A 27,606-nucleotide genomic window follows, 5' to 3' on the forward strand; every position below is an offset into this window, starting at 1 on the left:
TCTGTGCCTTAGTTTTATTTTCTTTGCTTTGGTCTATACAAAAAAACCGATAACCAAAAACATAAAGCGATAATAATAAAATTTTCTACTGGGACCTTCCCCAGCCCCCCACACCCGTGTGCAGGAGGTGGTGGGGGGAGTCTGAAACAGGAAGGGGAAGAGAAAGCCCCTCACCGCACACCAGAGGGGTCAGCCAAGAGCACTTCTCAGGGGGTCAGCTGGGGCAGTTGTATGGGCGGGACAGGTGCAAGGGAGCTGCTAACCCTGGGAGGGGCCAAAGCCAACTGCGCATCCTGGGGAGGGAGCAGGCCATGTCCTGGAGCAGGGAGGCACTCTCCACATCTCCGCGCCATCCCCCTGGTCAGAGGATCCCTGAACTTTTCACGATAAGCTTTGGATTCTGAGCCTTTGGGCCTTGAACCTGGGGCCTGGAGACCCCCGGGGCTCAGGACAGTTGGTGGAGTTCAGTGACCAAATCGGAGCCAGCCGGAGAAGGAGCCACAGCCCTATGGAGACGGGCAGCCCAGGAGGAGGGGGGACAGAGTGGGGGCCTCAAGTCTAAAGCTTTAGCGCCAGGGCCTCGGGGGTGGGAGGGGGTGTCGGGCCCTGGACCCACAGCCCAGAACAGAAAAGCAAGAGCAGATCGCCATCGCGAGAAAGACCCTACAGAGGACCTCTGAAGGCGCAGGGTTCAGCAGGAAGTTGCAGCCCTCCTGCCCAGGCTCAGGCACTTGGCTATCTCGCCCCAACGCCTGCGAGGAGAGCCTCTCAGATGGGGAACCGCACCTGGAGGGAGGGGCAGACACAGAGGGGTCAGGCCAGCCCTGTGGCCCGTAGGAGTTCGTGCATAACCGGGCCACCATGGTAGAAGGGGCAGGACTCCTCGCCTCAAGCGAAGATAACAGAATGAGGCAGGCGAGGCACACCTTCCCTGGGGGAGCTCAGCACCAAGAGACCCCACACTTGTTCCCCCCAGAAAGGAGCCACGGTTTCAGGGGAAACCTGAGAGGGCCTCCATGAGAAGGAGGTTCTGAAGGGAAGGGAAAGCCCGAGCCTCAGCAGCCCATAGCGGGAAGGGAGAGCTGCACAGCAGGGCGGGGAGGGGTCGCCATACTAGGGTCCAGGCAGCTAGGCCAGCATGCGGTCCGCAGTGGGGTAGGGGGGCCTGAGGCCGTCGCTGTAGGTGTCAATGGGATAGTCCCCATCCATGTCCATGTGCATCTCCAGGGGGTCCAGGGGCACGTCACTCGAGTACATGGGGCGGTAGGTGGCATCCATGTCTGGGGAGGAGAAGGGAGCTCCGTCCAGGGTCTCAGGTTACCCTGCGGGGGGGGGGGGGGGGGGGTCGGGCCCGCCCTCAGCCGCACACTTTCTACCTCTGCCCGCCCCCAGTGGGTCCGCCCCCTTCCCCAGACTCTCACATCAGGGACCCGGACAGAAGTGCATGTGGACACGACAGTGGCCGTCACTGGTCCTCTGGCCCTGGGGTCACAAAGTTGCCCCCTTGCTCACACCCACACAAGCACCCCCTCTGCCCTGGGCTCTGCACACACTTACCATCTGCGTAGGGTTCATTAATGGGGATCATGCTCTGGGCCTGAGGATGGAGACAAAGAGAAACATTGTGGGAGGGGAAGGGTGGAAAATGTAGGCTCCAGGCTGGGGGCAAAGACCACTTGAAGGAACAGAGGATGAGATAGGGTTACACAGAGCTCTGATGAACTCCTCTCCTCAGGCACCTCCCCAGGGTGGAGGGTCCCACCATTCATGCTTGGAGGCACCCTCAGAACTAGAGCGGGGAGGGGAGTGGAGGGGAGAGGACTAGAGAATGGGTGCCAGGAGCTGCCCCACCCAGGATCAGGGCAGCCTCCAGCCTATACAGCACCTTTGTACAAGTTAGAGAAAGGCACCCCTGCCCCAACACTTCATATTAGTTTGGACAAAATAAAATTGCCATTTTGTAGGTCAAAAACAGTAGATGGTTCAACCTACTACTTCCATCTGCTGGGGATTGTCATAAACGATCCAATTATAAAATAAAAATCTATGAAGTGGACAGGATGGTAGAGGCCTCCCTAAAAGTGCAATCCTTGTGCAGTGCAAAACCTGACACTGCAGCCCAGCCCGGGATACTCACAGCCTCCCAGGCCGCAGGGTCGTGCTTGAAGAGGGAGTTGGTGAGCTCCACAGACACACGCTTTCGGTAATCTGGGTTCTTGTCCTCGGAGATGCGGAACAAGACAGCAGCAGCGTAGGTGGCTGAGCAGAGAAAAGGACGGGCCAAGTCAGGTGCCTGCCTCCACCCAGGCCGGAGGAACAAGGCCCAGCTTCCCCCCTCGACCCCTCGCCCCCAGCCCAGCCCCTCACCGGTGCCCTCATTGTGGGAGTGCAGTAGCTCCATGAGTGGGGCTGAGGCCCCCTCAGCATCAATGGCGTCGGCCGCCTCCTTGTCCTGGGCCAGCTCGCACAGCACCCCGGCGGCCACACGCTGGATGTTCTCCACTGAGGAGTACAGGAGCTGGGGGGAAGGGGCGTGGGGTGGGCGTGAGGCAGGCGGGCATGAGGCACCTCACCGCCCTGCCCATCTCTGCCTCCCTTTTTTGGATTTAACCCAAGCCCATAGTAGAAAGCATGAAAAGTCTAAGAAAAGTAAAAAGAAATGGAAAAGCACACTGGACACAATCCCCCACCCAGACACAGCTTCTTTCCATTGGATTTTTATCAGAGTCATATACATATATTTGATTCCGGTTTTTTTTTGTTTTTTTTTTTTTTTTGCGGTACGCGGGCCTCTCACTGCTGTGGCCTCTCCCGTTGCCGAGCACAGGCTCCGGACGCGCAGGCTCAGCAGCCATGGCTCACGGGCCCAGCCGCTCCGCGGCATGTGGGATCTTCCCAGACCAGGGCACGAACCCTTGTCCCCTGCATTGGCAGGCAGACTCTCAACCACTGCACCACCAGGGAAGCTCGATTCCGGTTTTTTTTATCAAACATTGTAGCATAAAGCATTTTCCCACATTATTCAATAACTTTTCTTTAAAAATCTATGAGTTCATGGGAATTCCCTGGCGGTCCAGTGGTTAGGACTCTGCACTTTCACTACCGAGGGCGTGAGTTCAATCCCTGGTCAGAGAACAAATCAGAAGCAGCACAGAGCAGCCAGAAAAAAAAAAAAAATCTATGCGCACATATTGATACTCAAGAGAGAAAGAGACAGAGACTTGGATGGACCTAGAGACTGTCATACAGAGTGAAGTAAGTCAGAAAGAGAAAAACAAATACCGTACATTAACTATTAATATTTGTGGAATCTAGAAAAATGGTACAGATGAATCGGTTTGCAAGGCAGAAATAGAGACACAGATATAGAGAACAAAAGTAAGGACACCAAGGGGGGAAAGCAGGGGGAGTGGGGGTGGGGGTGGTGGGATGAACTGGGAGATTGGGATTGACATGTATACACTGATGTGTATAAAGTAGATAACTAATAAGAACCTGCTGTATAGGGGTTTCCCTGGCGGTGCCAGTAGTTAAGAATCCGCCTGTCAATGCAGGGGACACGGGTTCGAGTCCTGGGCCGGGAAGATCCTACATGCCGCAGAGCAACTAAGCCCGTGTGCCGGAACTACTGAGCCTGCGCTCTAGAGCCCACGAGCCACAACTACTGAAGGCCACGCACCTAGAGCCCGTGCTCCGCAACAAGAGAAGCCACTGCAATGAGAAGCAGGCGCACCGCAACGAAGAGCAGCCCCTGCTCGCCGCAACTAGCGAGAGCCTGCGCGCGGCAACAAAGACCCAACTCAGCCAAAAATAATACATAAATTAATTTTTAAAAAAAGAACCTGCTGTATAAAAAATGAAATTAAATTTAAAAAACAAAGAGAGAGAGAGAGAAAGAGAATGCTACAAAGCAAAACAACAACAAAAAGTAAAAAACCGCATCAATCGCAAGGGGAGGTAGCTACCGGCACCAATTCCTTACTCTGAACATTAATAATTAAAGGAAAGAAATTTCAAAAACTAAAAGCTCTTCTTCGACACCACTGTCTATGACCACATGATATAATGGACCGTTCCTTTTTTAACCATTCTCTTGTCACTGGACAGTCGGTTACTTTTCAATTATTAGTAGTAACACTGCAATTGTCAGCTCTGTGCATACATCTATGCCATGTCTCCAATTACATTATGCTATTTCATAAAGACAGAGTCCCAGACCTGTACTACTTGGCTGTCTATACATATTTCAAAACTGCTTTCTGTAAAGGTTTTACCACCTTATCTTCCCACCAGCGGGGTCTAAGACTGCCCATTTTATCACATCTTCATCAGCACAAAGCACTCCCATTTTTTTTTTTTTTTTTTTTGCGGTACGCGGGCCCTCTCACTGTCGTGGCCTCTCCCGTTGCGGAGCACAGGCTCCGGACGCGCAGGCTCAGCAGCCATGGCTCACGGGCCCAGCCGCTCCGCGGCATGTGGGATCTTCCCGGACCGGGGCACGAACCCACGACCCCTGCATCGGCAGGCGGACTCTCAACCACTGCGCCACCGGGGAAGCCCAAGCACTCTCATTTTTTTCTTTGCCAATTTGATAGTGGAAAACGGGCTCTCACTGCAGGGTAAGCTTCATTTCTTTAAACTCCTGGGGTTGAGCATTGCTTTTTGTTTTTTGGTTTTTTTAATATTTCTTTATTTGTTTGGCTGTGCCGGGTCTTAGTTGCGGCACGCGGGGTCTTTAGTTGTGGCATGTGAACTCTTAGGTGCGGCATGTGGGATTGAATCCGGGCCCCCTGCATTTGGAGTGCGGAGTCTTAGCCATTGGACCACCAGGGAAGTCCCGAGCATCGTTTGTTTATGAGCCACCTGGGAATTGCATGTGCCTCTTCTTATATAACTACTGGGGTCTAGCACTGGGGTCTAGTATTAACGAGCTCTTTTTATATGAAAGATATTAAACTCTTATCTGTTGTGATGCTTGCAAATATCTTCTCAGTTTGCTGTTTACTTTTCAATGCTTTTAGGTTTTTCCGGACATTAAAACATAGTTTTTATTTTCATTTGCTGGCGTTTGCTAAGTGGTCACTCCTGGTGCGGCCACTTCTCTCCAAACTCCTCCAAAGACCTCTTGATGCCTGGCCCAGACCCCCTCAAACCCGTGGCTGGCAACCTTCCCCTTTCAGCAGTGGGCAGAAGCAGGGGTTGGGGGAACCTCTCCTGCCCACCTGCCCCAGACTCACCTGCACAAACAGGGGGATGGTGTTGAGTCGGAAGATCTCCATGCGGTTCATGGGATCCCGGGCGAGGATGTGCAGGGCTCCGGTGCAGCCTTCCACGATCTCCTCCATCCTCACGCCGTCCTGTACAAGAGGAGCCGTTGGGGCATAGCAACAGGTAGCCCTTGGGAGTGGTCACACCCCCCCAGGATGCTGGCAAACCTCACTGGTCCTTGGAGTTGGCATCAATTGCAACTCGCCTCCCTATTTACACACTCGCATGCGCACACGTTCACACAGAGGACACTCTGACTCCCCGGGTAGAGGGTCACAGGCCCCTGCAGCTCACTTACCGTGTAGGGCTGCTGTGTGCCTGCAGCCATGTGGCGCTGGGCATCCTGGTGGGCCTTGACCAGCAGCTGGATGAGGCGGGGAATGACCGCTGCCTCCTGCAGTGGGGCATGGTTGGCTGGGCACAGGGCCAGATTCCTGATCAGGCCGATGGTTGCCTGGCAAGAAAAGGGACGCTCATCAAGGGCATTTCCTGGGCATCACTTCTCTAGCATCATCTCCTCCTTCCCCTCTCATCTCTTCTGTTGCCCAGGCCAGCCACAGACATGCTGGAAGATCTCCAGAGAATGAGATCACCCCAGCCCATGTCCCTTATTCCCTACAATCTGTGGGTCCTCATGTCTAACTCTTAGAGCCCCTGCTAAAACGATACCCCATTCCAGAATATTCCATCAGCCCCCAGGCCCTGACACTGCCCCCGTCCCCTCTCTCTTACCTCCCACTCACAGACAACATAGTCTTGCTTTTCTGATAGCTCCCAAACCCTGATTATCAGGGAGAGGGGGCCCTCACTAGGGGTGACCCCGAAGCCTCCTGCTTTGGTGACGCTCACACTGTAATTAATCCCCAGCAGGCGGCTCTGGGAAGAGGTCTCCGCCCCAGGGTCCTCCAACTCTCAGGAGCCATTCTGGCCTCCCAGGGCTCCTTGGGGAGCAATTTATCATCTTACTTGATCCTCAAAACAAGAAACCAGGACGGCAGGGATGAAAATCACGGGGGAGATGAGGACAGGGTGGATGACCTGCCAAGGTCACTTGTCAACTTAGCTGCTGGGTCAGGGTGCAAACCCTCCGCCCACCTCGAGCTTGTGCTGCAGACCAAGACCAAGGAGGGGAGGGACCGCGTGCTGCCCTTTCTTTAAAATACAATATATATAATCACTTAAGAGTCATTCTTATCTGGACTGTTCTACTGTTGAAAATGTAGGCAATAGGACCCCCGCCAGCTGGCTCCCGCGCCCTTTGACAAGACCCCAGCTGTCTATGGCAGCTTCCCTCACTCTCTGGCACCAGGTGTCACACACACCGGTAGCTCTGCCCGGGCTCACCCTCACCTCCCCTGCCTGTGACAGGGAACTGATACACATCTCTCCTCTACCCAGGCAGCCTCCTGAGAAGAAGGCTCCACCCTGGCTCCCAGTAGCAGACACCAAGTGTCCCCAGAATCCTCTCTACCCTTTGTCTTTTTCGCAACCCTCCTGAGTTTGAGCAGGACACATAACACAGTGCTAACATCCTTGCATCCAGATGTGGCCAAATGACCAAGTTCCAGAGTATGGGCTGAAGTGATGTGTCCCACTTTCTGGTCGCTGCTAGCCCTCCCTACTTCTCCAGGGCTAAAAGGCACCTATGGGGATGATATAGTCCAACTGTTCATGTGAGGACAACCCACCCTCATGACCAGACCCTCTGGCATAAGGAATGTGCTCCATGGACCACCAATATCACCTGGGGGCTTGTTAGAAATGCAGACTCTCAGGCCCACCGAATCAGAGCCTGCAGTTGAATGAGACTGCCCAGGGTGTTCCTATGCATATTAAACTTTGAAGCTCTATTCTAGGAGCTGGCTGAGCTACGAGATAGGAGTCTGGGTCTCAGGAGCAGAGCCACTGTGGAGGTCTAAACTGGAACATGAGAGAGGAGTAAACTTCTGTCTTATCGGAGCCACTGTATTTTAGGCCTCTTTGTTACCGCAGCTTTGCCTGAACCCATACAGCACCTAATCTTGTCTTCAGAGCTCCTCCCCTCGCTGGACCCCACCGTGCAGTGGGCGGTACCTTGACCAGCGGCCACTGGTTGGGCTGGTTGAGCAGCTTGACGATGGCCGGGATGCCGTAGTTGAGGCGCACGGAGTTCTGAGCCATCTCGGCCTCGGGGTGGCGGCTGGTGAGGTGGCGCAGGGCACAGATGGCGGGCTCTGTGATGTCATCCTTGTCACCGGCACACAGGATGGCATGGATGAGCGCCTCCACGCCGCTGTTCTGCGTCACCAGCGTCTTGTTCTTGCTGTTGTTGCAGGTCAGGTTGGACAGAGTGCCCGTGGCACAGGTGAGGACATTGACGTCGTCCACGCTCAGCTGGTTCACCAGAATCTTCAACACACTCTCCAGGCCCTCCTGGGGTCGGGGGAGGCAGAGTGAGGGAGGTTCCCAAACGCAGGGTCTTCCCAAGTGTACCCGGGAGAACAGATGGCCTACAGGGGTCTCCAGCCCACTCAGCTCATACTCGATGGGCCCTGCCTGCGTGTGTTCATCCCCGTGATCCTGCCAACACCCGTGAGAAGGTAGTCGTGGGGCAGCTGAGGCCCAGAGAGGTTGAGGGCCTTGCCCATAGACCCACAGCTAGTGAGCCGGATCTGAACTCAGGCCTGTCTGTAAGCTCCACGCTCTCTCCTTCCACCCGATCCCGTCCTCAGACCCAACAGAGCTCTACTCAGGCCGAGGGAGGCCCCTAGGCCAGAAAGAAATTGTTGAGGAGGTCCATGCTTCCATGGCCCAGCTGACCCACTTTTTACACACTTCTCCCCTCTCTGGGCCTTAGCTGCTGCCCATTCAGTGGTCCCCAGGCCAAATCTGCTTTCAGGAAACATCCCTAACCCAGGAGCCTCATTCTCCCAAGAGGAGCCATGTGGGCCCTGTGATGGAACAGGAAGACCCCAGGATCTGGGGACAGACAGTCCTGAGTTCAAATCCCAGCTCTGCTGTCTGCTAGCTGTGACCAAGGGCCATTCCTTAACTCCCTGAGCCTCTGTTTCTTTTTTTTTTTTTTCTATTTTTCTGTGAAAACTTTCTTTTTCTTTAAATTTTTTATTTAATATTGGAGTATAGTTGGTTTACAGTGTTGTGTTAGTTTCAGGTGTACAGCAAAGTCAGTTATACATATACATGTATCTATTCTTTTTCAGATTCTTTTCCCATTTAGGTTATTACAGAATACTGAGTAGAGTTCCCTGTGCTACACAGTAGGCCCTGCTGATTATCTATTTTAAATATAGCAGTGTGTACATGTTAATACCAAATTCCCAGTTTGTCCCTTCCCCCCGGTAACCATAAATTTGTTCTTTAAGTCTGTGAGTCTGTTTCTGTTTTATAAGTAAGTTCATTTGTATCATTTTTCTTTAGCTTCCGCGTATAAGCGATATCGTGTGATATTTGTCTTTCTCTGAATGACTTACTTCACTTAGTGTGATAATCTCCAGGTCCATTTGTGTTGCCGCCAATGGCATTATTTCATTCTTTTTAATGGCTAAGTAATATTCCACTGTGTATCTGGACCACCTGAGCCTCTGTTTCTTCATCTAGGCCCCACACTCTACCTCCCAGTACTGAAAGGGGTAAAGGAGCCAATGTCCCCGGTGCCTAGTGGAGCCCAGCACGTGGCAGGTGCTCAACAAGCAGCCGATCGATGCAATTCTTAGCAGTGACAGTCAGGTTCGAAGGAGGGACCAGAAGACTTGTCCTGAAACTGCATTTTTCCTTAAGCTGTTTTTAGGCACCGGCGACCCCCAAGCCGTCTCCTGCATACTGCTGCCGCCACCGCCCAGGGTCTAGGTCAGAACTGCTCCTCTGACACCAGCTGAACCCCAGCCAAGAAACATCAGCCTCCTTCATCTAGTCCCCTTTCTGAATCCCTAACAGGGATTAGAGCCTTGAGCCTAAAGGGATGAGGGGTTACAGGGCACTTCCATCCCCAGCCACAGTGGAGCAAGATACAGAGGCCTCAGGCCTCCCCCAGCTCCTAAGGTCAGACTCCCAGACAGGAGGTTGGACATGGTAAGATGGAAGGACGAGGTGGCTGAAGAGGCAGACCCAGGCTCCACGACCTCCCTCACCTGCTTGGTGGCCACGTCCGAGAGGTTGCGCAGGGTCCAGAGGCAGTTCTGCACGAGGCGGGGGCTGCTGCTCGTCAGGTGTTTGCCCAGGGCCTGCATCCCACCTGGGGTGGGAGATGGGGGCACATCAGCCACAGGGGAGCACCGCTGACTGAGCCTGGTCACTGGTCAGAGCCCCCACCCCCGCCTGCCCGGCCACAGTACTCACCAGCCTCCACGATAGCGGGCTTATTGCTGGGACACACAGACAGCACCTTGAGCACACGGCTGGTGGTCCAGAGCAGCTTCTCGTAACTGTAGTTCCGCATGATGTGCACGAGGGCCTGGGGTCCTCCGTTGGCCAGGATGATGAGCTGTGGAGGGAGGGGGGAAATGAGTGTGAGACAGATAGGGACTATGACAGGGAACAAAGAAGGCGGGGGGGGGGGGGTGACAGAGCTGTTACAACTGTGCTTCATCTAAAACCTGAAGAGCTTTTGTGACTATTAAATAAGCCAAAACGTTACAAAACAAGGTAATACACAGTGCTGGAAAGGATGAGGTGAAACTACGAACATACACTGCCACTGATGGCACTGCAAATAATGCAATCCTTTTGGAAAGTACCTGGAACTCTGAGTAAAAGCTTAGAGATATTAAAAATCCTCAGCCCCACTGATGAAAAACTTTTCCTACTCTCTGGGAAAGGCTATGTACTTGAATATGTTCATTATAGTATCGTTCGTTCATCAAGGTGGAAAATCGGGAGCAACCTAGATGCCCTCCCTCAGAATAAAGTCTGGGGTCTCCACTTAAGGAGGAGGTGCTATTTGCTGTTATAGGGTGGTTCTGAGGACAGTCTAGCCAAAAAAAAAAAATTTAATCTCATGCAGAAAACAGATGCAAAGTTGTAAATTGCTATAAGTACAACCGTGTACAAATATGCCCACAGGAAAGCACTGTATAAGCACATGGCTGTATGAGGATAATGGATTTTTTCTTTCCCTTGTCCTCAAAGTATCCAGTAATATGGTGAAACATGTACATCTGTATACACATGTGTATTTAACCTAAATAGGGTAAGAAGGCAGTGTCCTGAAGCTGCCGCTGGACGGAGGGTGTGCCGTGGGGGCTGCAGGTCTTGGTTGGGGGCGGGGCGCGGCCCACCTTGCTCTCCTGGTTGCCGTAGGCCAGGAGCTGCAGGCAGTCGGTGGTGATGGCCAGGAACTTGGGGTTGTTCTTGTTGAGCAGAGGCACGACCTTTTGCAGCCCGTCTGCCAGGCGCACCGCCATCTTGGCGCCCTCCTGGTAGAGCAGCAGGTTGTGCAGCGTGGTGATGGCGTAGAAAAGGACCGACTCCACGGGGGAGCTGGGAGAGGGGCAGGGGGTCCACGTGAGTCAGGTCCCAGGTAAATGTGGGCCACCTCCCAGTACTGACACCCCAGTGGTGTCCCTTGAGTCCAGCCCCGCTTTTTTTTTTTTGGGCCACACCGTGCGGCATGCAGGGTCTTAGTTCCCTGACCAGGGATCAATCCCACGCCCCCTGCAGTGGAAGCACGGAGTCTTAACCACTGGACCGCCAGGGGAGTCCCCCAGCCCCATTTTTTTTTTTTTTCTTTTTTTTTGTGCGGTACGCGGGCCTCTGACTGTTGTGGCCTCTCCCGTTGCGGAGCACAGGCTCCGGACACGCAGGCTCAGCGGCCATGGCTCACGGGCCCAGCCGCTCCGCGGCATGTGGGATCTTCCCGGACCGGGGCACGAACCCGTGTCCCCTGCATCGGCAGGTGGACTCTCAACCACTGCGCCACCAGGAAAGCCCCCCCCACCCCAGCCCCACTTTTATGCACAAAGCACACAGCACCTCTCCTCTCTCCACTGGGACCAGGACTCCTCCTGCTTTGCGCTCCCGGCTGGGTGCTAAACGCACGGTTGGTCCCCTCGACACCTGTCCCTACTGAGTAACTGCCATGTGGAAGGCCTCATACTAGAGAGGCCCTGCAAGGGACTCAGGAGAATAAGATCAGTGTCTCCACCCTTAGGTAACTCGCAGCCTAATATGATGTAAGGAAAAAGGCCAATCAACACTGCAAGGCTGGGAAAGGTAAAGGTGGCAAAGGACTTCGCACATGCTGTTCCCTCTGCCTGTAATACTCTTCCCTTCATCTACACCAGCCAAACTCCACTCATCTGTCAACCCCCTGCCATTAGAGTGAACAGCTTCTTGGAGCTCCGCTGACCAATCTTGGACACACCTTTGCTCTCATCTATACTGTATCCTGATAACTAACCCTGCGAGTTACATGCCTGTCTCCCCTGCTAGGCTGTGAGCAGCTGAGCACCAAGACTGGGTGTGGTTCTGCACCTGGCACACAGTAGGTGCTCAATAAATGTATGGAAGCCCAGGGACGTGGGCAGGTTGGGGAGTCCAAGGGAGGGGAAGCCCCAGGCTCCCCCAGTGGGTAGGGGTCGGTACCTGAGCATGCGGACCAGGGCAGGGATGCCACCCGACTTGAAGATGGCAAGCAGCCCCTCGCGGTGGTGGGAGAGGTTGTGAAGGATGCTGGTGGTACAGCGGGCTGTGTCCAGGTCGCTGGTGTTCTGCATGGCGCGCACGACGGCTGCTACCAGCTGGGGCGAGCCCATCAGCGCCCGCCGAGACGCCTCCTTCTTCGACAGCTGGTTCACGATCATGGCCGCCTTGGTCACCACCACCTGGGGGGAGGGGGAGGATAGGAGGATCTGAGCAGATGGGCCAGGTTGGTTGCCACTGTGAGAAGCAAGGGCCAGGAGACCCCTCCACAAAGCTCAGACAGACCCGGGTCAGACTCTTCCCACTGATGGGGCTTTGGGTCAATGACCTCCCTCCACCCCAGGTAGGGCCCTCTCCTGCAGACACCTGACCTCTCCCTTCCCTGCCCCGCCTCCACCCCAGCCAGACCCCTCACAGACCGGGTCCTCATCGTTGAGCAGTTTGGTGAGCTCAGGAAGGGCCCGGGTGGCCAGCTCGGCGTCGTCCTGGTAGTTGATGAGATGCACGATGGCCGACTTCAGGAGCTGGGATGGCTCGGCCAGCCGCTGCAGGTTGGTGGCCTGTCCCTCCACCTGGGTGGCCAGCAGGGAGCTGTCCTCTCTTGTCACACCAGGACATATGGCCTCCCGCACCCGCTTGGCTCTGCCTGTCGTGGACATCTGGTAATCCAGGTCACCTGGGGGCCAACAGGCAGGGACTGAGCTGCAGGATGCAGGCAGGGGGACACCGGGGAGCAGGCATCCCATCTGGGTCCTCTGGACCACCTCCCAGACCACCACTCATAGTTCTACCTTTAACCAGTGACCTTAAGGAAGGCATCATCGCCTCAGTTACATCATCTGTAAAATGGGGCACCACCTGTTCTGTCCGTCGCAGGGAATTCTTACAAGAATTAAATGAGATAATCCTTGTGAATTGGGACCTCCCTGGTGGTCCAGTGGTAAAGAATCCTCCTTACAATGCAGGGGATGCGGGTTTGATCCCTGGTCAGGGAACTAAGATCTCACATGCCGCGGGGCAACGAAGCTCACGTGCCACAACTACTGAGCTCACGCACCTCAACTAGAGCCCACGTGCCACAAACCACAGAGCCCTAGCGCTCTGGAACCCACGGGCCACTACAATGCCCACACGTCCTGGAGCCTGCGCACCACAACTAGAAAACAGAAAATCCACACGCCACAACTAGAGAGAAGGCTGTGCGCCACAATCCAGAGCCCACGTGCCGCAACTAAGACCCGACGCAGCTAAAAATAAATAAAATAACGAATAAATAAATCTTTAAAAAAAAATTTGTGAATTGCTCTTAAAAGAAAGGATGGGGGGGTGCTTCCCTGGTGGCACAGTCGTTGAGAGTCCGCCTGCCGATGCAGGGGACACGGGTTCGTGCCCCGGTCCGGGAGGATCCCACATGCCGCGGAGCGGCTGGGCCTGTGGGCCATGGCCGCTGAACCTGCGTGTCCGGAGCCTGTGCTCCGCAGCGGGAGAGGCCGCAACAGTGAGAGGCCCTCGTACAGCAAAAAAAAAAAAAAAAAAAAAAAAAAAAAAAGAAAAAGAAAAGATGGGGGCTTCCCTGGTGGCGCAGTGGTTGAGAATCTGCCTGCCAATGCAGGAGACACGGGTTCGAGCCCCTGTCTGGGAAGATCCCACATGCCACGGAGCAACTGCGCCCGTGAGCCACAACTACTGACCCTGCGCGTCTGGAGCTTGTGCTCCACAACAGTGAGAGGTCCGCGCACCGCGATGAAGAGTGGCCCCCGCTCGCTGCAACTAGAGGAAGCCCTCGCACAGAAACGAAGACCCAACACAGCCAAAAATAAATAAATTAATTAATTAAAAAAAAAGAAAGGATGCATGTGCCTGGCACATATTGCTAAAAAAAAGTTCAGAGATTATTATTATTAAAAGGAATAGCTGACATCTTTTGAGTACAGGCACACCTTGGAGATACTGCGGTTTCATTTCCAGACCACTGCAATGAAGTGAATATTGCAATAAAGTGAGTCATGAATTTTTTGGTTTCCCAGTGCATATAAAAGTTATGTTTACACTGTATGTAGTGTGTTAAGTGTGCGATAGCGTTATGTCTAAAAAATGTACATATCCCAATTTTAAAATACTGCCCCCAAACGCTAACCGTCATGAGTCTTCAGCAAGTCATAGTAGCAATATCAAAGATCACTGATCAAACATCACTATGACAAACAGAATAGTCATGAAAATGTTTGAAATATTGCAAGAATTACTAAAATGTGACACAGAGACATGAAGTGAGCAAACGCTGTTGCAGAAATGACACCGATTGACTTGCTCCATGCAGAGTTACCACAAAACTTCAATTTGTAAAAAAGACAGTATCTGCGAAGCGTAATAAAACGAGGTGTGCCTGTACTTACTATGTGCTTAGCAGTGAAGTAAGTGCTTTCTTTATACTTTTCTCATTTAATCTTACAACAATCCTAGAACGTAAGGACTATTATTATCTCCACTTTATAGATGGGAAAACTGAGACACAGAGCAGTTATAAGAACCCAAGCTGGGATCTGAACTCAGACAGCCTGACTCCAGAATCCAACCCCGACTCTATGCCCCTCCCTTAACCACCAGGTAGGGGTAGGATGAGACAACCTCGGTCTATTTTCAACCCTGAAATCTCACGGTTCTAATTATACCCTCATCCTCCCCAAAGGAGACAACTCTCCCATTATATGGGCAGGCAAATAGAGGCCCAGAGGGCCACCCAGTAGAATAGAGCAGATCAGAGGGAAAGTCCAGACTGTGGGTTTCAGCAAGCAAGAGGGGGGCTCTCAGCTCAGAGTCCAGGCTCCACCCCCTGGCGGGGCTGGGAGTCCCACAAACAGGTGTCCCGGCTTCCCAGGCAGCCCTGCCCTGGCAAGTGTCCCAAAGCCCCGAAGAGAGGGAGGCAGAGGTTCCACCCTCCAATCAGTCGGGAAGGAGAGACCATCCACATGACTTTCCCACCCGGATGCTGTACTTGAGCTACCAACACAATGCCTGGCCCTGCCAAGCTGAGAGGCCTCTGCCTGCTGTGTGGAAGGAGCTCCCCAGGGTGCAGAGGCTGAGCTCTGCCGTGGCCCAGGCTGCCAAAGCCTACCCAGCACCCTCCCCAGCTCCCATAGCTCTCTGGGCTGCAACACTCAGGGTCCTGGAGGCATCTGTGGACATCTGTGGACTACAGACAGATACTCCTCTCCCCCAGAGAGGCAGGGCACCCTGGGCTGGCGGGGATCCCCACCCCTGACTAAGCCCCAGAACCGGGCTCTGCCTCCCCGGCATATTTGAGGCTCCTGGAGCAAGAGGACTGTGTCTTCCGCACAGTCCCTGAATTCCCTGAAGGCAGCAGGGATGCCTCCTCATCACACTGTAAGTTCACGGAAGGCAGTCTGTGCCTCTTCCTTCAGACTGGTGGGCAGGGTCTATGCTTCCGCTCCGTACCAGAGGTTCGTGGAAGAGGAATCTGCCTCCCTCCCAGATGGGGGCGCTCTGAAGTCGCTGTGCCTCCTCCCTCAGACTGGTAAGTCTAAGAACAGGAGCTGTGGGGCTTCCCTAGTGGCACAGTGGTTGAGAATCCACCTGCCAGTGCAGGGAACACGGGTTCAAGCCTTAGTCTGGGAAGATCCCACATGCGTCGGAGCAACTAAGCCCGTGCGCCACAACTACTGAGCCTGTGCTCTAAAGCCCACGTGCCACAACTACTGAGCCTACGTGCCACAACTACTGAAGTCTGCATGCCTAGAGCCCGTGCTCCGCAACAAGAGAAGCCACCGCAATGAGAAGCCCGTGCACCGCAACTAGAGAAAGCCCGTGCGCAGCAACGAAGACCCAATGCAGCCAAAAATAAATAGATAAATAAATTTATATATTTAAAAAAAAAAAAAAAAAAAAAAACCATAGCTGTGCCTCCCTCCTCAGACCGGGAGCCCCCTAAAGTCTGCCTCCTCTGACCCTGACCTCCCTCCAGTGCCCAGCCTGGTTTTCGGCTGGAATATTCCCGTGGAAGAGTCCCCAGGGATCCTGACCTTGGCTCTGGGGCACGGCCTGGGTGTAGGTGGTGGTCTTCTTCAGCATGTACTGGCGCTCACAGGCCTCGTCATCCTCCGTGACGCCTTTGCTGCTGACCGAGGGCACGCAGGTATTGACCCCCGAGTGGATGCCTGAGTCGTAGGTGTACGTCTGTTGCCACTCGGTCACCTTGATGGGTTGTTCGATCAGGTTCATCACGTCCATGGTGGCTGCTGGGGACACAAAGGAGGGGCAGGAAATTAGCTGGCCGCAGTGGGGCATCCCATCAACAGGCCCAGTACCCACCTTCAGCCTCTCCCCAGGCCCTGCCCATCACCCCTAACCCGCACCACAGCTGCAAGGCCGTCAGCAGGCTGTGGAGGAGGGTGGGAGGCAGGAGAGACCAAGCCCAGGGGGGGACTGCCAGGATGGGACACCTGTCTGTGAGTCCTGGGCTTGCACCTCTGACCTCCAGCCCAGGGTGGGGTGAAGCCAGTGGCAGGAGGGGCATAAAGGGCCGGATGCCCCAACCCAGCCCTCAGCTCACCCACCTTGTTGTCCGAGCCCCAAACCCCCAGAACAGGAGAAGGCATTCAGGACCTTCAACAGCTTCTAGGGTCCCGCAGACCTACCCCCATCCCCTGGGAAGCACTGTAGAGGTGAGGCAGCTACACCCCAGGCACTGGGCGGGAAACCGGGTGGGGCAGGGAAGCAGCCAGACAGGTTTCTCTGGGAAGCCTCAGCGACTCCAAGATCTCACTTTCCTGCAGGTGGGGCAGGATCACGAGTGACCCCAGAGGCTCAGGCCCTAAGGACCCCATCTCTCCAGCACTCCAGCTTCTAGAAGCCTTTCCCAGAATTCTGAATCCCACCAACCAGTTCAAATCTCAGCCACATACTACTGGGCAACTCACCGCTCTGCTGAACCTCAGTCCTCATCTGTAAAATGGGGTAGCACCACCTCCCTCGTAGGCTGTTGTGAGGACCAGATTCGTAAAGGACCCAGCCTAGTGCCTGGCACACAGTAGGTGTTCAATGTTGGTGACCATGGCCAGATATCAGTATTGCTTCTCCCTCGGGGTAGGGGAGACCTTGGGGTGGTCACTACTATTCAGAGACTTGGGGCCACTTGAGGCTCATGAATAGCTGGGCCTGACTCTACCAGGGAGGTGGTGACTCCCACTTCGTCTGTCCAGCTCCTGTCTCGGTGCTGACCTCCAGAGTCCAGCAGCTGGGAGGACGGGCAAGGGAGGCTGTGCCCCAGTGAGGGCCTTCCTGGTGTCCTTCAAGAAGGCTTCCCTGGTGGCGCAGTGGTTAAGAATCCGCCTGCCCATGCAGGGGCCACGGGTTCGAGCCCTGGTCCAGGAAGATCCCACATGCCGTGGAGCAACAAGGGCCATGCGCCACAACTACTGAGCCTGCGCTCTAAAGCCCCCAAGCCACAGCTACTGAGCCCGCGTGCCGCAACTACGGAAGCCCGCGCACCTAGGGCCCGTGCTCCGCAACAAGAGAAGCCACTGCAATGAGAAGCCCGCGCACCACAACAAAGAGTAGCCCCCCCTCACCGTAACTAGAGAAAGCCTGCACGCAGCAACGAAGGCCCAACATAGCCAAAAATTTAAAAAACAAATAAAATAAATAAATTTTAGGGGCTTCCCTGATGGCGCGGTGGTTGAGGGTCCGCCTGCCGATGCAGGGGACGCGGGTTCGTGCCCCGGTCCGGGAGGATCCCGCATGCTGCGGAGCGGCTGGGCCTGTGAGCCGTGGCCGCTGGGCCTGGGTGTCCGGAGCCTGTGCTCCGTCCGCAACGGGAGAGGCCGCAGCAGTGAGGGGCCCGCGTACTGCAAAAAAAAAAAAAAAAAAAAAAAAAAAAAAAAAAAATAAATAAATTTTAAAAGGTCACCATCCTCACAAGTGGGTTTCGAAGCACATGCTCTGCTCCCGCATTTACAGATGGGGAAACTGAGGCTCCACCCACTAAGGAGGCATAGCAGAGAAATGACAGAGCCAGGCCCAGGCCCAAGTGTGAGTGACACCCGAGTCTGTGGCCTGTGCACACCCAGTGTGGCCTCAGACGGCAAGCAGACCCCAGGCTGGTCCACCCGTGAGGCTGGGCAGCAGTACCCAGCACCTCAAACCCACCGTCCCATTGTGTTGGGAGACCAGTTAAGGACGAGGCTGGAGTGGCTGGTGAGCCTGGTCCCACCCCGGGAACAAAGCTCACCAAGGATCTGTCTTCTGGGACGGCCCCAGTGCCACCCTCCAGGAGGATGACAAAGATCCTTCATGCCACCCTGCCTTTTATGGCGACCCCAGTTCCTCGCCTGCCTGTGGGCACACCTGGAACCGGCAGAGGCAGGAGCCAGACCAGCTCCCCGCAGACTCCTTCCTCTCCTCCCATCACCCCGAGTGACTCAGAGTTTCAGGCTGATAAACAAGCGGGCTCGGTGCCTCCAGACGTGCCCAGCTGCTTTCCAGGCACCGGCCAAGTGTGGCTATTTCAGGGGAAGCCCTTCCCCCCCACCCCCACCCTAAGCACACACTGCCCAGCACTCCTGCCTTCCCTGGACACAGAGAATACAGGAGAGTTTGGGAGGAGAAAGCCTGTCGCAGAAGCCCCAGGGAGAAAATTCAGGCAGGAGGCCTTGGACATCCAAGCACTGGAGAAGGAAGATGAAACTGCATCAGTCAATACAGTTGCATTAACCCTGTAAAGGCCACTTTGCCGGGCAGAGGGCTGAGCCGACATCTGGACGCCGAGCCTCAGTCAGATTCGCTTAGGACAAACTGGACATCTCCAGCCCTATCAGTAAAAACACGCCACCCGAGCCAGAAAAAGCTGCTCCCCAGTAGAGACCACCACCTACCCTGATGCTTCTGAGCCAAGTGAGAGGGATACGGGCCTTGGCCGGAACCTCAGGGACAATCCCCTCACCAGCCCCATATCCAAAGGGACCACCGAGGTCAAGGCTGGCCATAGGAGGGGCATTTCCTCAGCAGGCCCCTCACCAACCCCCGCCAGCCCAGGCCTGGAGCCAAAAGAAGTTGAGGGCTGGACAGCTGCCCAGGGTGCGACAGAGCCCTCAGAGGTCAAAGGATCCATGGCAGAGGGGAGGCGGGGTGGGGTGGGGTGGGGGGGGGGAGCCTTAACTAGCAAATGAATCTCATGCTTCCCTAGAAGCAACCCTGGCCGGCATTTTATTATTCCCAGTTTCTAGGTGAGGAAACAAGCTCCAGGCTGAAAAACAGTGGCGCTCTGCTCAAATCCAGATCTGCCTCACTGCCAGCCAGCCTCCAGCCCACCAGGGAGAGAATGCTGCAGAAGACAGTGAGGGGCAGGGGGCAGGAGGGGCACAGGTGGAGCCGAGCACCTGCTGCTTGGCAATCAGGGGTCCCAGGTTCTAGTCCCACCTCTGCTGCAAACTTGCTGTGTGTCCTTGGGCAACAGCTTTCCCTCTCTGTGCTTCATCTTCAGAAAGGGTAGCCCAGGTGATCTCAGAGGAAAGTTGATATCTAAGATTCTAGGAATAAAGAGTCAGAATTCCCATGACAGACCAGAAAAGGCTGAGGGTGGGCAGGGTCAGAGGTGGAAAGCAGTCCAGAAAGGACACGCACCAGAACTCTTCTTGAAGAAAGGATGCTGGTGGGAAGCCACTCCCGCCACAGGAAAGATGTAAGTCAGACCTCAGGCAGGGCTGTCAAGCAGCCCCACCTTTCTCCCCACCTACTCCCCAGGAGAACCAGGGGAATTCTTTTTTTCTTTTTTAATATATTTATTTATTTATTTTTGGCTGTGTTGGGTCTTCGTTGACCCACACGGGCTTTCTCTAGTTGCGGCCAGCGGGGGCTACTCTTTGTTGCAGAGCACAGGCTCTAGGCACACAGGCTTCAGTAGTTATGGCACATGGGCTTAGTTGCTCCGTGGCGTGTGGGATCTTCCCGGACCAGGGCTCGAACCTGTGTCCCCTGCACTGGCAGGCGGATTCTTAACCACTGCGCCACCAGGGAAGCCCCAGGGGAATTCTTTCACAAGAAACAAAAGCGCTGTTTTTGCAGCTCCCAGGGTGGAGGAGGCCGCACCGGTTTGGTCTTGTCCCTCTCCGCCCTGGACCTGGAGTGAGACCCGCCACAATGCCCCTGGACAGAGCCAGGGTGGAAGGAGGCGAGACAGACGCGGGCCCTGCCCCTGCACCCTGGCGGGAGCCGGGCAGAGCCAGACACAGGGCGGGGCCCTGAGTTGAATGGGGGCACTTTGTTTAGCAAGCAGTCTCTATTGCAGGAGGAAGGAGCCAGCTCAGAGATCACTGGGTGGGGTGGGGGACCTCGCAAGGGACAGGAAGAGAGAAGACAGGGGCCCTGAAGAGGGTGTGCGAAGGACCCTTCCCCCACTGGTCCACACTGGCCAGGAATCTGAAAGCAAGGGGGCTGCTTTGGGGCCTACCCTGCCTGTCGCTCCTGCTTCCTCCTCTGCGTGGCCGACCCAGGGGGCTGGCAGCAGGCACCCTAAATCGAAGACTGTCCTGGCGGAGTGTGGCCCAGCTCTGACATTAAAAAGAACTCCCAGGGGGGCTTCCCTGGTGGCGCAGTGGTTGAGAATCTGCCTGCTGATGCAGGGGACACGGGTTCGAGCCCTGGTCTGGGAAGATCCCACATGCCGCGGAGCAACTAGGCCCGTGAGCCACAACTACTGAGCCTGCGCATCTGGAGCCTGTGCTCCTCAACAAGAGAGGCCGCGACAGTGAGAGGCCCGCGCACCGCGATGAAGAGTGGCCCCCACTCGCCGCAATTGGAGAAAGCCCTCGCACAGAAACGAAGACCCAACACAGCCAAAAATAAATAAATAAATTTATAAAAAAAAAAAAAAAAAAAAAACCAAAGAACTCCCAGGAATTCCCAGGCAGTCCAGTGGTTAGGACTCCGTGCTTCCACTGCAGGGGGCACGGGTTCGATCCATGGCTGGGGAACGAAGATCCTGCATGCCATGCGTCACGGCCAAAAAAAAATTAAAAATAAATAAAAAGAACCCCCACCAGAGCTGCATCAGGCTTCTTCCCCCTGCCAGTACCTGCCGCAGTGACGGGCTGGGCTGGGCTGCAGGACGCCAAGTGTCAATAAGACACAGGGAGACCAGGACAGGAAATGGGCTGCCTGAGAGGTGAGACCCGGCTCAGAAACATTGCATTAGAGCAGTCAGGGCCCCCCAGAAGTTCCTTGGGCCAGAGGCCAGCACCCTGTGCAGACACGGATCACGGGCTCAGAAAATGACAGACGAAGGGGGCCATGGGCAGGGCGGGAGGGCATGGGGGTCAGGGGAAGGCTCCATCCAGCCCCCCCCCCCCCCCCCCCGCACTCACTGGCCGCGTGCCCTTGGGCAAATCACGCAACTTCCTGAAGCTTCATCCCCCCTCTGTAAAGTAGAGACAATCAAGACACTCCTTTCTTCAGACGGCTGTGTGTTGTGTGGATGGTACACAGCCATGACTGTGCAAGGCCTCTGTTGGTAGGAAAGGCCCAGGCAAGCGTCCTTCTACTAGGGAAGCACAGACATGGCAGAGGAGGAAGCCAGCAGAGATGGGCCTGGCAAGGTAGCCGGTAGCCAGCCTGCTTTGTGGGACCCAGTACTCAGGGCAAGACCCAGGCTTCCTTTCCCTGACCCCTCAGATGAAGGCTAGGAGGGGAGCTGCCTCTGGCCCTAGGCCAGAGCCCCTGGGGTCGGGGGAGGTGTGGCCGGGGAGGATGAGTTATGTCCAGGTCCTGGGAGGGGAGGCCAGGTGGAGACATGGCGCTGCCCCTCTCCCCGGTCACACGTGCCGCCTTCTGCAGCTGGGGGCCTGCAGGCCAGTCAGGCCTGGACATTCCCCACATAGCAGCCCCAGGGGAGAGGCTGGGCTCCACAGTGTCGCCAGCCACCACCCTTCCCCACTCTGCCTCTGGCTCCAGAAGAGATCTGGCGAGCGGTCCCAAGCACAGACGGAAACAGACTCTAGAAAAGTACAGAGACAGACAGGACTGCATCCCTTGAGAGCCCTGTCTCCCCCATCAGGCTGGGGCTTCCCATCTAGGCCTCTCCCCTCAGACGGGTGGCTCCAGGAGAAATGTCCACCACCCGCACACTAGATGTTCCTTGGCAGACTGTGGTCTCCCCCATCAGACTGGTCATTCCAAACGGGCAGGGACTGAAGCAGGTACCATGTGTGGCCAGGGTCCTGGGGACGGGAGAAGAAACAGAAGCCCATCCTGAGCTTCCGGAGGAAACCCCTCACTTCCAGGCTGGAGGACAGCCTGAGCTGTGGCCCAGCACTGGCTGCGGGTGGAGGTTCAGGTCAGGCCGACCCAGCTGCTGTTTATTTTCTTCCTTCTGGGCTCCTGCCCAAAGCAAACAAACCAGGGTGGGAAAATGAAGGGGACTTGGAGGAGAGGAAAATGCCTAGCCAGGTGGCTGGACCCTGGGAAACTCCGGGCTCCCCTGGAGAGGGCTCCAGCTGGAGCGCCATTCCCTGCTGGGGACCCTGGGTGGGCAAAAATCCCAAACCGGCAGATGACCCTAAACCGGGACTCCTGGGAATGGAAAAACACTTTACCAGCCTCAGGAAACAACAGCTAAGGACTCACTTGGGTCGGTGACGTATCTCAATACCCAAGTGCCTGGTGTCCCCACCTGGCCACCCCCACCCAGGGGGGCTTGGGGAGTCCGTCCCCAGCTCATGTCCACTCCTCAGGGTGTGATTCCCCAGGGTTTCATTCTGTAAGGATCGCTGCCTGGTCCTCTCCTGGAAAAGCAGGGAAGACCCAACTCTTACTTCCCTGTTCAGCATTTGCTGGAGAAAACTAGGGTTCGGATAAAGATTTGGTTAAAATTTGTTATTGTATACAGAGCATAAGATCATCCAAGAGCGAGGCTGAGATAATAGGAGGATGCTAAGAAATGTTCATGGTTAGATGCTTCAACAGGATTACGGGTGACTTTTTTTCTTCTCTTGGAAACTTTCCTAAACTTTCCAACTGTTTTGTAAAATGATCAGATATTACTTTTTCAATCAAGTGGGAGCGGGAGTCGTGTAGTGAGTGCAACCTCCACTCACCCCAGAATAAGCAGTGTATTGATTGCCCAGCCCCGTCCCAGTTCTCCCCTGTCCCTGCCACTCACCAGAGACAAGAATCCTCTGTCCCCACAGGGAGGAAAGACAGTCGACCTGTAACCCACACTCTGCAGGTCATAGAAAGCTGAGCTTCCTGCCCTGAGGGCCCCCAAAGCCTGAGGGGCCAGAAGGCTGAGCAAAGGGGGAGTGGTCGGTGAGCTTTCTCTTCAGCCTAGCCAAGGAAGCTGCTGGAAATCAGGACAGTCCACGCCCCCCAGACCTCCCCCAGATTCAACCACGTCCCAGAAGGCAGGCCTCAAGGTGTCGCTTGCAGAGACACAAACCCTGATGACCTGCCCCAGTCACACTGCTGCTTCTCTTCATAGGGGTCACTGGGCCAGCGGCTCATGGCTACCTGCCTCTCACACGGCCAGGTCTCTCCTCCCAAAAGACACAAGACTAAGAGTTTCCCCAGGGACCCCAACAGACCTCAGACTCGCCCCAAAGGGTAGATTCCTACCTGCCCTCTCTCCTGGGGCAGCCTGGCTCTCCCCCAGCTCACACGGATGGAACCCTGCTTCATCCTCTTCCGAGAAGAGTCAACCCTGAGCCTCCACCAGGATCTCCCTCTTACTCATCAACTCAAGATCTCATCTCTAACAGGCAGGGAGTCCTTCCTCCTGTCTAGCCTCCATTCCTTTCATAAGAGTCCCAATAGCTCTTGTGTCCTCAGGGCTGTTGGAAAACTGCAAGCCTGTCACCCTTTTCACAGCAATCACCCGGGACTGAGTTCATTCTCTTTCTTTCTTTGTCACATCAAGTCCCCTCAGCCTTCTCTTCTCCAGGATCAGTAACTCCCCATGCCTAGGGTCCCCTCCTGACCTCAAGGGATCTGGAAGCCCCATGTCGATAGGCTCAGTACCCAGGCTGTACTGACACATATAGAGGCCCCATTTCCCAGGCCCGTTCCGGTGTCAGGTGCCTAGTAGGCAGACGTGCCAGCAGGTCTGAGGACAGTGACACCAGCCCCTCCCTCCAGGACCCAGGCCCTGCTGACTCCACCCCAATCACCAGAAAGGCCTCCTCAGCAGCAGAAAACCTACTCCCAGCCCCCAGGGCTCCCAGCTCCAGAGGACAACCAGCTCCCCACCCAAGACCAGCCTGGCAGTGCTGACTGGTAGAGTCCAGCAGGACACTGGTCCGGTCCTAAACCTGACTCTCGTTTCTCTCCACTCCCCAGGGAACAGGCCCCCCCTTTATCCTGGCCCAGCTCCAGCCCCCAGCAAAGCAGACAACTCCCACTTCCTATACAGGGAGAAGTCCAGAACAGTCCATGGCTCGGCCCAGCTCAAGCCAGGAGGCGGCAGCAGCTTTGACCCCTGCCCTCCTCTCCCTGCCGAAACCTCCTCCACACATCCGCCACAGCCCCTGGCCTTGGGGAGATAGCCCCCTCCACCAGGAACCAAAAACCAACCCACGGGAGGGTCAGGGGTTTCAGAGGGCAGGAGGCTGGGACGTGAGTCACCCCTAGCTGGCAAACCTGCCCCCGCCTTCACCAACCACACACACCACCCTGGACCCTTTGGAATTCTCTTCTCCCCAAACTCCTAAGCAGAGACTCTCAAAAAAGGGATGGCAGAAAAATTCTTCCCAGAGCCATGGTGGGGTGATACAGCAAGATGGGCCCTGGGCTTGGCGCCAAAGGACCCAAATGCCAGCCTTGGCCCTGCTTGGGTCTCACTGTGCAACCTTGGGCAAGTTACTTAACTCCCCTTCCTCACCTGTAGAATGGAGTAATGATACTTGCCTAGAGGGATGGTCATAAAGATTAAGTGAGAACAGTTAATGAAAGTGCTTGGAATCTGTAAGTAGCCCCTTACCTTTTAAGTGACCATTTATCAAGTACTTATTCGGTAGTTGGTACTATTATTTCCATTTTGCCCAGGAGGTCACTGAAGCTCAGAGAGGTGAAGTGACTTGACCCAGGCCACGCAGGTAACGAGCGACAGAGCTGGGAATCAAACCTAGCTCAGTCCAAGCCTAAATCCCTATGCTCAGAACTGCCCCACTATAACATCTGTCCAAATAATAGCCCTTCTGTAGAGAAGTCAACTGCCCCATCTCATTCTAAGGTGGCTCTTTTCCACAAGCCCTCCCAGGCCAGGGAGAGACCCCCGTCACCTGTACCTGCCCAGTCAGTACCCCTTCCTTCCCATGCAATGCACTCTCAAAGCCTCATCCCTGGCAGCCCAAACAGAGATTCCAGAGGAAATGGGGTTGTAACTGGTGTGGGGTGGGACCGGGTGGAGGCATGGAGAGGGCTCATGTCACCCAAGCTGAGGCTTGATCTAGCAAGAAATGACCACTTGGATCCTACCTTTTTTTCCCCTCTCCCTCCAGTCCAGTAAGTAGCCAGTTTGCACCTCCTAACAATACTTCCGCAGTATTATCTTTTCATGGAAGCCAGGAACCAGATTAGCTAACCTAATCATTTAACCAGTGTAATTAACAATGCCTTCCCCTCCTCCACTTTGGCACAGAGAAGAGGGAAAACTGGTTATTTTGCCCAAACTCCTTGCCCTTGTGACACCCACTGGAGCAGAAGAGGTATGGGACTCCCCCTGACCCAGGGCACTCCATGGGGTGGGTCTGACCTCCGCCCTCACTCTCCCATCTACCCCCCACGGTGGAGTTGTAGGGTGGTAAGGGTCTTCCCAAGTGAGTCAGGGCAAGCAACCCTGATCCCCCCAACCTTCCCTTCATCTCAGGAATGGAGAACCTGGCTGTTACATCCCCCCTTTCTGTTCCCCAAGGAGGCCAGGGAAGGGGCTCTCAGGAAATTGTTGGGGGGGAGTAGGGAGGGCAGCAGCTAACGCAGCTCTGCCCGAAACCTTCCCCACTGAAGCCTTCCTCCAGTCCCACCTTCCCCATCGAAGTCTCTCCGGAAAGGGGGTGGGTGGGAAAAGGACTTCAAAAGCCTCCAGAAGGAATGCGCCTTCAAAACCCAGAAATCAAATGGAAATCCAGCCCCATTGCTCCGCGCTCTTCGGACTCAATCCCCAGCCAGCTAAATAACGTGGGGGATGGGATAGAAGGAAAAAAAACACCAGAACAATCGCTCCCCCCACCCTCAGTCAGTTTGGCCCGGCCCGGCCCCACCCCCATTCCTGGGGAGGGGGGCAGAGCTCGGGAGAGAGCCTGTAGGGCAGACCTCCTGCGAGGGGGTGTGGTGGTCCCCGGAGACAGGAAGACAAGGAAGAAGCTGCTTCCCCTTTGGCCCGGCCCCCCACCCCGGCCCCCCCTCAGGCCCCAAGGGGCCCAGCAAACAGGATGGAGGTGGGGGCTGGGAGGACGGGGTCACAGCGCAGGCACTGCCCAGGTTCAGCCTGGCCGGCTGGGGGAGGGGGCTTTGCTCCGAGAAGGACCCCTAAAACCTGCGGGAATCCCCGGGCAAGGAGGCAGGAAAACCCCCAGAGAAAGCCGCCGTGAATACTCCTTCCTGGAAAGTTTGTTCGGGGTGATTTTTCCGCCAAGAAGAGGATAGAAAGGAAGGGTAGTCCAGTTCCCATATCAACACTCTGGAAGCCGCAGCTACTGGAAACTGGGCCGGTGAATTCTCCACCCGTGCACGACCCCTCCGCCCAGACCCCTATCTTGAGCCTCGGGTGCCAGACACCGGCTGGGCGCGGAGCCGGGCCCAGCACCAATCCCCCTGCCATCCCATCCCGCCTCCGCTGGCGGAGCCAGAGCCCGGCACCCACCCGAACGGAGCGGAGAGAGGCGCCGCAGGTACAGTCCCGACCAGGCTCGCAGAGCTGGAGGGCAGGGCCTCCGGACTCCGTGTGCTCACCTGCTCGGCAGGTGGGGCCCGCGTCTCTAGGAAAATGTGCGCTCAGCCCTCACAGTTGGGCAAGCCAGGCGTAGACAATAGGGCCCCACCCAGGCCTGGGGGAGTAGAGAGGGAGGGAAAGGGAGGATAACGCGTGGGGTGGGGTGACGGTGGCCCCAAAGAGACCAGCGGCAGCAAGTTTCGCAAACAGTAAATTCCTGATTACAGAGTGAGCGCTGGGACGCAGGCCGAGCAGGTTAAAGTCTCCCCCGCAAGAAGCAGGGCCAGAGTCAGGGACGCGGCGCCCAGCGAGCTCCGCGGGTCCCGGGGGAGGCGCGACCCGGAGGCACCTGCCCTGATCCCTCCCCACCTTTCTCAGACACAGGCTCTCGGAGCCCCCAGTCGCGCTCCGCGCGAACCTCGCGCCCACTTAGTCACCGCGCCCAGGACCCCAGCGCGCCCCCTGCCGCCCGTGCAAGGTGGCTCTCCCTGGCTCCCGCCCTCACCTGCCCGGGGACGGCGGGGATCGGCCTCTCGTCCGCTCGCCCCGCTTCCCTCGCCACAGCGATACCTGCCCCGATCGTCCGCACCTGCGTTTGGAGCCTGGCCGGGCTGGGTAGGGGTCGGGCCGGGATGGGAGCCGGCGCGGGCAGCGAACTGAGCTTAGCGCACTCGGGCGGTGGCTGCTCCGGACTCTGGCCAAGGCAGCAACTCAGTAACCGAACAAAAGGCGAAAGGACCTGACAGCCAAGCCACGCCTCTCGCCCCCTC

At 55.8% G+C, this 27,606-nt stretch overlaps 1 protein-coding gene across 9 annotated transcripts; it reads right to left on the reverse strand.

Annotated features, from left to right (window-relative positions):
* JUP (junction plakoglobin) lies at positions 1-27,606 on the reverse strand. 9 transcript variants are annotated; one of them, XM_032616551.1, is made up of 15 exons: positions 27,426-27,606; positions 15,945-16,157; positions 12,324-12,580; positions 11,848-12,086; positions 10,542-10,743; positions 9,604-9,748; positions 9,396-9,499; positions 7,342-7,680; positions 5,567-5,722; positions 5,238-5,357; positions 2,368-2,518; positions 2,138-2,259; positions 1,558-1,597; positions 1,115-1,280; positions 1-786 (listed from the first exon to the last, which is right to left on the reverse strand). In XM_032616551.1, exons 2-14 carry the CDS (start codon positions 16,150-16,152, stop codon positions 1,129-1,131), a joined length of 2,235 nt encoding a protein of 744 aa, XP_032472442.1. In that variant the 5' UTR covers positions 16,153-16,157; positions 27,426-27,606; the 3' UTR covers positions 1-786; positions 1,115-1,128. The 9 variants fall into 9 exon arrangements, with proteins under 9 accessions (XP_032472442.1, XP_032472436.1, XP_032472441.1 ...); XM_032616545.1 differs by having other exon boundaries at positions 15,945-16,160; XM_032616550.1 differs by having other exon boundaries at positions 15,945-16,160; positions 27,342-27,546.

The sequence above is a fragment of the Phocoena sinus genome, chromosome 20 (assembly GCF_008692025.1).
Source record: "Phocoena sinus isolate mPhoSin1 chromosome 20, mPhoSin1.pri, whole genome shotgun sequence".
NCBI lineage: Eukaryota > Metazoa > Chordata > Mammalia > Artiodactyla > Phocoenidae > Phocoena > Phocoena sinus.